Source organism: Vicia villosa, linkage group LG1 (genome assembly GCF_029867415.1).
Source record: "Vicia villosa cultivar HV-30 ecotype Madison, WI linkage group LG1, Vvil1.0, whole genome shotgun sequence".
Lineage (NCBI taxonomy): Eukaryota > Viridiplantae > Streptophyta > Magnoliopsida > Fabales > Fabaceae > Vicia > Vicia villosa.
Genome location: NC_081180.1, coordinates 69,931,903 through 69,941,806, shown reverse-complemented (window position 1 = coordinate 69,941,806; position 9,904 = coordinate 69,931,903). Strand labels below are relative to the sequence as shown.

General features: G+C 32.4%; 1 protein-coding gene across 1 annotated transcript; it reads right to left on the bottom strand.

The window, feature by feature from the left end:
• Positions 1 to 5,671: 5,671 nt before the first annotated feature.
• On the bottom strand, positions 5,672 to 9,253 carry LOC131641116 (protein STRICTOSIDINE SYNTHASE-LIKE 7-like). Its single transcript, XM_058911442.1, has 4 exons — positions 8,695 to 9,253; positions 6,811 to 7,118; positions 6,153 to 6,282; positions 5,672 to 6,055 (listed from the first exon to the last, which is right to left on the bottom strand). The coding sequence occupies exons 1-4, from the start codon at positions 9,112 to 9,114 to the stop codon at positions 5,780 to 5,782; spliced, it is 1,134 nt and encodes a 377-aa protein (XP_058767425.1). The 5' UTR covers positions 9,115 to 9,253; the 3' UTR covers positions 5,672 to 5,779.
• Between the last annotated feature and the right edge of the window lie 651 nt (positions 9,254 to 9,904).

Genomic DNA, 9,904 nt, shown 5'->3' with positions numbered 1-9,904 from the left:
TTCAAAGCTCGATAATCTGTGCAAAATCTCCAACTCCCATCCTTCTTTTTCACTAAGACAATAGGAGATGAGAATGGGCTATTACTAGGCTGAATGATTCCTTGATCCAACATTTCTTTTACCATCTTTTCTATTTGCTCCTTCTGACTGTGGGGGTACCTATATGGCTTTACCTTGACCGGGTTTGATCCTTCTTTCAAGGGAATAGCATGGTTCTGAGGTCTTTGGGGTGGTAGACCTTCTGGTGTCTTGAAAATTCCTCTGTAGGTGTATAAAAGCACAGCCACTTCAGGTGATATGTTAGCTGGCATCTCATCCCACATGACATTACTTTCACCAGCTTGTACTCTCTCTATAGTGAATACTTCATCAATACTTCCAGTGTTCTGCATTCTTCTCAGCTGATGTAACTGAGCTTGCCCGGGTCCCATACTTGTGTCACCTTGCAATGTAATGAATTTTCCCTTGTGGAAAAATTTTAATGTCAAAGCTGAGTAATCTGCCACGTGGGGCCCTAAAGTAGCCAACCAAGCTGTGCCAAGAATCAAGTCTGCTCCTGCTATGGGTAATAGGTACACTGGAATAAGCATCTCATGATCTTGAATGACCACTGGCAATTTATTCACTACCCCCTCTGCTGTCATAGTTTGTCCGTTTCCCACCAACACATTAAAGCATGGTGCTGGTTCCACTGGTAGTTTTAGGAAATGAGCGATTCTCGGTTGCACAAAGTTATCAGAGCTGCCCCCATCAATAAGTATTTGCACTTGGAGTTTGCCAATTTTTCCCATAAAACGCATTGTCCCTAGACTGTTAGCCCCTTTCAAAGCATTTAGGGATAGGTGATGTTCAGTTTCTGTTTGTTTAACTGTGTTTTGTGTGTGGTCAGGTGGTTCTAGCTCCTCCTCAATATTATCTTCAGGTTCTGGTTCATATTGCAGCAACATCAAGTGTTTGTTTGGACATTTATGGCTAAATGAGAATTTCTCATCGCACCAATAGCATAGTCCCTTCTCTTTTCTCAATTGCATCTCAGCCGGGGTAATTCTTCTGATGTTTGGATTCTTTTGGTTAGGGTTCATTGGTCTTGTGGGTGGTGTTTGAAGTAATGGTGGGTTATTAGGTTTTTGGGTGAAGTCTGTTTTATTTGAATTGAAGAGAGTCCTATTTTGGTATTGCGTGTGTTGGTTTTGGGGTTTTTGTAGTTTGGTGGTGGAATTGTATTTTTCTTCGTAAACTTTGGCTAGGGACACAGCTTTCACAATGGTGATAGGAGTGTGAATCATCACATCTCTCCTAATCTCATTAGTTAAGCCACTGATAAAGCAGTCAACAAGAGCATCAGTGCTTAACCCATAGACCCTGTTTGCTAACGCTGTAAATTGCAGGTAATAATCACTCACAGTTCCCGTTTGATTAAGCTTAAACAATGAAGCTCGGGGACAATCGTAGATTGAAGGTCCAAAATCCAATTCTAGAGCTCTAGTGAATTCGACCCAGGAATTAAAAGGATGTGTTCTCTGAATCATTTGAAACCAAGGAACCACGTCTTGATCCAGATGAACAGATGTGATAGTCAATCGATCCTTATCGGGGGTTTCGTAATAATCAAAAAACTGCTCAGCTCTAAAAATCCATTCCATCACATTTTTTCCATCAAAACGGGGGAAGTCAAGCTTAATATTTCTTACCTGAAACGGAGCTTTGTTTGAGTTCACAGCACCATGGGAAGAATTCTGAGGAGTGTTACGTAAGAGCAATGAAAGAGTTTCGTTGATCTGATCTAGTTTCCCATCAGTTGATGATTGTAGTTCCTCCATCTGTTGAAAACGAGTTTCACTCGCTGCACCGAAACGCTCGAATTGGATCTGAACTTCATCATACAACTTCTTGATGTCCTCTGCATTTTTCTTCACTTCAGCTGATAGCTCTTTCATCCTGGTGTTTTCTGCCATGGTGAGATGAAAGCACCAATGAAACAGTAGAAATAATGCTAGAGAGAAAATAAGGGAAAATTTGATTGAAGCAGTATCAACCTCTACCAAGTAGAGGGATTGGGTAATACAAAATATGTGAATACAGAGAAAGTATTAGAGGGAGAGAGATACTTCACAATTCACACACTAAACCCTAGTTCCCTTATCATTCTATTTTATACCCACGGTAATGAAATCCTTCAATTGAGTATTGGTCTTGCGCAACCTGGTGCTCCTACGGCTGTCCTGAATTTCCGGATCACTCACAACAGAATTCTTCTCTTGCATTCCATGTGGGCCCTTACACACTTGAATTGCTGACTCAGCATTCTCTAGGTCCTTCTCCATATTTTGTCTTATTACAACTTGTCAGTGAAAAAATTTCATGGATCTATTATATAAAATTAGAACATCAATACTTATTGGTTGTAGATATGATTTAGAAATAAGGGTTGCTATCACTTGATTCGAAATCCTGAAACATGAATGATCAGATTTTTTTTTCTGTATCTCACACTCCCATTCACAATTCTCAAAGGGACAAGTTGTAGAACCGTCAATTATGTTTGTGTTTTTTTGTGTGTGTGATTACAGAGAAGACCTAACCAAATAATATATAACCCTAATCCGTAGCCAAATTTTAAAAACACATTTTGAAAACGATTCTCAGGTTGATGACTAATTTCCTAAAATGCGTCAGCATTTTAAGGAAATGCATGATTCCAGGTGTAGTATCCGAATATGACTCCATTCAACAAAAGTCAAGCAGTATTGAATCATGGCGATTATTATATTTTTTATTGACATAAAATCTTCCATGGTTATAGATACTACGGATTCCGTCAACAAGTCATCAGTGTGGAGTGTGGCGAGAAAATAACATGCCACTGTGATCCAACAGCCAAACTGTAATTTGCTTTGTCAGTCCTTAATAATTTCTCTCAAATGCCTTAAAGCCAAAGAAATTGCACGATTTTGTAAATCATAATGCCTCAGCTCCAATATGGCGTCGACCACCAGCACAATGGTCCTGACAACACCGAGCTCAAAATCATACCGCAACTTCAATATGGCATTGACCACCGTCCATCGGTATAATGGTCCTGAAGATGTCGAGCTCAAATTATAACCATGCCTCAAATTCCAAACTAGTATCGACCTCAAGCACTATGGTCTCAATGACACTGAATCCCAATTGACATATAAATGAACAATGACAAATAATAATAATAATAATATTCATTGCATTATCAATTGCTTAAAATAGAAAATATTTGACAATCCAACACTTAAAATATTCAAAATAAAATACAACGTAATAAGAAAATGACATAAAGAATAAACTCCCACTAACCAAGTACATCGAAAGAACCCACAATGCCCATGTTCTCAACATAGTTTTTGAATACAATGGGCCTAAGTCCTTTGGTTAAGGGATCAACAAGCATGAAATCGGTATCAATATACTCAACAATAATATCATTTTTCTATACAAGATCTCTAACTGTTAAATACTTTAATTTCAAATGCTTAGAACCGCTGGAAGTTTTATTATTCTTAGAGTATAACACAACTGAACTGTTATCAAAATAAAACCTTAATGGCTTAGCAATGCATTCAACAATGTGAAATCCAGTCACTAAATTTCTCAACCAAACATCATGAGTGGCAACACTATAATAAGCAACAAACTTTGCTGCATGGTAGAAGAGGCAACAAGAGTTTGCTCTTTACCCTTCCAATATATTTCACCTCTAATCAACATAAAAAATGTAGCCATAAATAGATTTCCTATCATCAACACATCCAACAAGATCAGAATCACTATACCCAACTATTTTCAAGTTGTCAACCCTCCTAAAACAAGCATATATTCTTTAAATCTCTGCAGATATCTCATCACTTTCTTAGCAGCAATCCAATGATCATTCCCAGGATTGGACTGATATCGTCCCAAGATGCCAACTATAAAAGCAACATCAGGCCTAGAGCACACTTAAGCATACATCAAGCTTCCCAATGCACCATCAAAAGGTTTCCTCTTCATTTCTGTCCGCTCAATCTCATTTTCTAGGAATTTTTCTTTACTGAATTTGTCATCTTTAGTAAAGGGAACATCCCATGACTTATAGTTCTGCATATTGAACCTGTCTAAGACTTTATCGATATAAGCCTTTTGGGACAAGCCAAGTACACCACTCTAGTCACCAATGTGGTCACTCTAGTCCTCACAATCTGTGAGATTTCTTTAGTGATACTTGAAAATATTTTTTCTTGTATGCATCATTTTAACTATGTATTTTTTAGCCTCGTCAGCCTATCAACTTGAGGATATACAGCTCTTTTGAGAATAGTTTTTGAAGATCAAAGTAAGACTAAAATTTCACCATATATACGTAAGTGGTTTATAAATTTTCCTTTGATGAGTGGTTTTGAATTTTTGTGGGAGAATAGAAAATTGATAATATTGAATGTTTTTCCTCTTTTGCATTTCCTTTCTCCTTATATTTAAAAATCACACTTTAGTAAATGAATGGGAGATACATTCTATAGAAGTTATGGAATTTTATAATTTTGTTGCAATGTTGAGCAATAAGATTAAGCCATGGTAGAACCAATGGATTACAAAGTTGACATTTATTATGTATTTTCTGGGTGGAGAGTTTATTAATTTGAAGATAAAATGTTATTCTCCTTGGAACAAAAACTTCAGGGCAGATCCAGTCAACGCAGAGACTCCGTTCTAATTTTGAAAATGGATTCAAATTTAAAAAATAAATGCAATTATAATAATTCAAAAAGATACATAAAAAATATAATTATGTATTAATCAATAATATATTTAATTAGAATTATTTTTTGTTTTGATCTATCTTAATTTTTGTATGTATTGTGTCTTTAACATAACATTTTTTATTATTTATTGAATTTTTATTATAATATTTTATCTATTTCAATTAATATTTATGAAAAAAAGTTAAACCTTTTAAAATTTGGGACTCAGTGGTGCAGCACTTCCTGCACTTACATAGGGTATAGTTACACCAACTTTTATTATTTCTTTTGTATTTTACATAATAAAGTACATAGGGTATAGTTACACCACTATTTTTTAATATTTTTTCAATTTACTTGATGTCCAAATAATATTTGTATCCTCAAGTTTGTATCCCGGGCTTTTAAGTCTTAAGATATATTCTCGTTTTTTCTTTCCATTTTAGGAAGAATGTTATTCTTTTAAGAATTATGATACCATAATCTAATATTCTGAATGAAAAAGAATGAACTTGACTTATTTATTTTCACTTAAGAACACAAATCAAATAATAACCTTGATTCTTAAATATATTTATAAAAAAATATCTTCAAAATATTTTTCTACAACAAATATAAATGTAAACAACTTAAAACTTAACTAAAAAGAAAAGAGAGTAATTCATCATTGCAAAAAAGTTGTCACGTAATTTAGTAAAAATTAAAAATTTGTTTTTTTATCTAGTTTAACGACCAAGTTATAAATTAAACACGTTACAATTAGAATTGTGTTGGTGAGTACTTGCTTTTTAACAAATCAAGCACATCCCTATAAGTTAAAAAAAATAAGTATATTGCTTAAGTCATCATAAAGAATCAAAAGTGCATTAGAAACATATTATTTCTGAAATTGCATTTCTGTTGTAACGAGTATAATTGAATAATGCTAAAGTTCTTCAAGCATCTATATTTATAGCATTCATGTAACCTTATGCAAACATTTGATATTTATTTGTACATCACAGTCTTATGAGAATCTTTGTTGTTGTTTAAATTGTAGAAAGAGCGGGGTGTTTCTCAATATCAAGACGTATTATAAAAGGGTATGAAAGGGAACCACAATATATGTGATTTCTAATCCTAATTCCACTAGTTAATGATAATTTGGAATCATAATAGTGTGTAATTTGTTTTCCTTCTAAGTCCACAGCTATAACTCCACCGTTCTTCGTGAAACTAAAACTTGGAACTTGTTTTGTGATGATTGCCAAAACTTTTCTAATAAAAGGATATTTTAGCAATATATTCAGTTCAGGAGAAATGGCCTGACAAAAATGCAAAAAATAACAACATTAATATAATATATACTCCTTTAATTTCACAAAAATATGTTTCAATCAAAATTTGTATTTAATCTCATACCGTGGCTATTCCAATCCAATATTGGCCATGTCCATCATAATGAATATTATCAGGCATGCCAGGGAGGTCACAAAACTTTTCTGTGCTTCCTTTTTTCGGGCCTTGTATGTAATATTTCTTGCAATTCATCCTGCAATATTAGCACATAAAATAAAATTAGGACAGTAACTTTCAAAGACGTGCAAGTAACATACTTTGAGCCCAAATTTCAATGAAGCATGTCCCTTAATATGATAGACATGTATTTAAAATATTTTCTCTTTTACATAGGAATTTTATACACTACAAAAAAAAATGTATTTAAAATATTTTCTCTTTTACATAGGAATTTTATACACTACAAAAAAAAAAATTCATTAGAGACGTAATTTTGACGTCACAACAGATTTTTGCGACGTGACTGAATACATCGTAAGGGACCGTGTGACAGCTTATTTGTGACATGAAAATCATGTTATAAATTTCTGTACATATATCAAACATTTTTCAGTTATAGCATGGATGACACAACATGAGTCAGAAAATGCAGAAATTTTGTGACGTGATTTTCATGTCTAAAATATCCAATTTTTTTAATACTCATAACCTAACGGGTCATTTTAAAATATAATGAAAATAAAGAAAGATCTTAAAATAAACAAGCTAATAAACAACTTACATGACAGTTTCGCAAAAAACCACCGAATTTTGATCTGGTGAGACAACAACTCCATTAGGAAAGTAGAGATCTCTAAGTAGTACGGTTGTCTCTTTTGTTGATGGATTATAGCTCAAAAACCTACCATTAGGTTTTCCTTCTAATATATCTAGGACAGAATCCTTTACTGAGTATTTGTGTGAAGCATCGGTGAAATAAATAGTGCCATCATGTGCTACATCAACACCATCTGTTATTTTGAATTTTAAGCCCTCAACCTCATCCACAAGCAACTCAATCTTCTTTTCTCTTGTTACTCGCAGCAATCCCTATAAAATCTTAGATGAGATAAGTTAGTGGTCACAACTCATATAAATATAAATTCATTAATTAGATTAGATTAGTGGTCACAACTCACACCAATGTCACGATGTGCCTACTAAAAAAATATCGGCAATAAAATCATTAATTAGATTAGTGGTCACAACTCATAACAACACATGATGCGCCAACTGAAAATATATGCAATAAATCATTGAATGTATATCTTATCTAAAAAATTTATTGAATAATCAGTTGATACTTTTTTTTTTGTTAATTACCCAATTGGATACTTCAAATAATGTTTTAATTCATTTTAGGGATCTCTATATCTATATATGAGTATATATATTTGATAAAGAAAGTTACTTATTTGATTGGATAAAAATGTATAAATTGTAAATTAAATATTTTAAATTTATGGTAAAATTTTAAGAAAAAAGCATACAAAAATTTAACATTCTCTTTATATATAATAGATGTAGATAGAAAATAATTATAAATAATAATAATAATTATTATTATTATTATTATTATTATTTTTAGTTAAATAAAAGATTATTATTATTAGTATTATGATAATAATTGTTATTTTAAATTTATTTATACTATATCTTTTAATAAGAAGATAACTAACAAAAACATACTTTATATCATGATTTTATAATGGCGGTGCTATTTTCTAGGAAAAGATATCATAAGCATCTCACACTGTATACATGTTACATGGGCGATTAAAAAAGAACTCTACCAGTTAAATGTTGTGTTAAAGATAAATATTTATCTAAATGACACACATATCGAGTAGTATATTACAAAAAAAAAAAAGAAGAGAGAAAGATAAACGATGTCACCGTCATTACTATTTTGGATTGAATAAGTCATATAAAAGATTCAAGATTTATAATTATATTAATATATACATAAACTGCTACTAGTAACTATTTTGGGTTGAATGAGTCATAGAGAATGGAATTACTATGCAGGTAAAATTATTTACATAAACTGCTAACTATGTTTTATCATGTAGATATTTGAAAAGGACATATTTAAAGCAAAATTAATTTTCATGATTTGGTTGTAGTTTTATGTTTTATCCAATCAAACCACAAATTTTAAAACATATTTGTTTAAAGTCAAATACTTTAATTAATCCTACAACTGTGATTCATGATAGTATAGTTTTTTTTAACAAATAATCCTAAATAAAATAATTTGAAAATTATAGTTAAAAGGATATGCACCACCAATATAAACTACTTTTATATATTTCTTAAAAATATTTATCAAATTTAGTTATTAATCAGATGTTGGGGTAAGACTGATTTACACCAATAATTTTTTCTCTAGAAATTAGTAATACTCATTTTATTTACTATTTTATCTCTTATAGAGTTGAATCAATGAATTCATAATTATAATTATAATTAAATTGTTTTATTTTTATTTAAAAAATATTATTTCTTTACTAATTTTAGAGAAACATACTCTATATCTCTCTCAAATGACATAATATACTTTGTTTCTATTTTTAGAAACAATAATTTACTATATTTTTTAGAAACAATATTGAATAACAGTTACCTTATCAGCATCGGCGACGATGAGTTCACCGGTTTTCTCCAAAGCAAGCCCGAGTGGTCTTCCCCCGGTGTTGATCCACTCCTCGACCACCGAGTCAACCACCGATTCATTCACCGTAACTCGCTTAACCCACCCATCTGCACATCCAGTATAAACGACACCAGTAGCAGCGTCGTACACCAAATCTTCAGGTCCAACAACTTCACCCTTTGCAATATCTTCAGATCCTATTCGCATGCGGTCGTTACGTAAGGGAGCCGTCAACGTGGATAGGTTCACTTTGTCGAGTGGTATATGAACCGGTTCGAATGGGTCGAGCCGGTAGAAAACCGCTGCTGCAACAAAAACCGGAAGAACTATAGCCAAGAAAGGTGTTAAAAACCTAGTTCGAGTTCGCGTGTTTGTGTTTGGCTCCGACATCTCAGGAATTGGTATGTGTTTCAAGGTTTGTGGATTTGACAGGGTTTGAATGGTGTTGTTTGTAACGTGTTGTTGTTGTTGTTTGACGATAACAATGCAACTAAGTCACAAAAATAACATGTGGTAAGACGACTAGTATATGAGTACAAAACTAGAAATTGCGTTGGTATGGAATAATGCTTTATAATAATATTATTTTTTGGTTTGACCAATTCATGATATATCGTAAAATTTGATCATAAATATTAAACTTTATTTTTAAAATATTTTATTTAGGTGGCTTAGTATAGTAGGTAAATCATCAAACATGTGATTCGTCGGTGGTTCACCTTCACAAACTGTAAGTTTAATGATGTCAAAAAATTAAAAACAGTTTTATAATACAATAAGCCCCACTTGAGTTATATCGGTGGTTCAACTTCACAAACTTTTAGTTTTATAATAAGCCCCACTTGATAAGTATATGAATAAAAAGAAGGCATCGTGTCTTGTTTGTGCAGATTTAAATCAACACCGGGATTGAGTTGAGAGCTCGCCTCAAACTATATATTGGTCGTTGAAGATATACAATGTTGAGCTTTTCATCATGTATAGCCTTTTACATAGAAAAAGTCTATGGATATGTTGTGTAATCAATTGTCATTTTTTTTTTTAGATAGTCGAGTTTACTCCCCTTCATCTTTCTTGTGGTATGTTGTGATAGAAGCTAATAATTTAGTGTATCTGTGTTTAATTATCATTATAGTATGTTCGATCTAATCGAACTAAATCGAATAAAGTTAGTTGTATT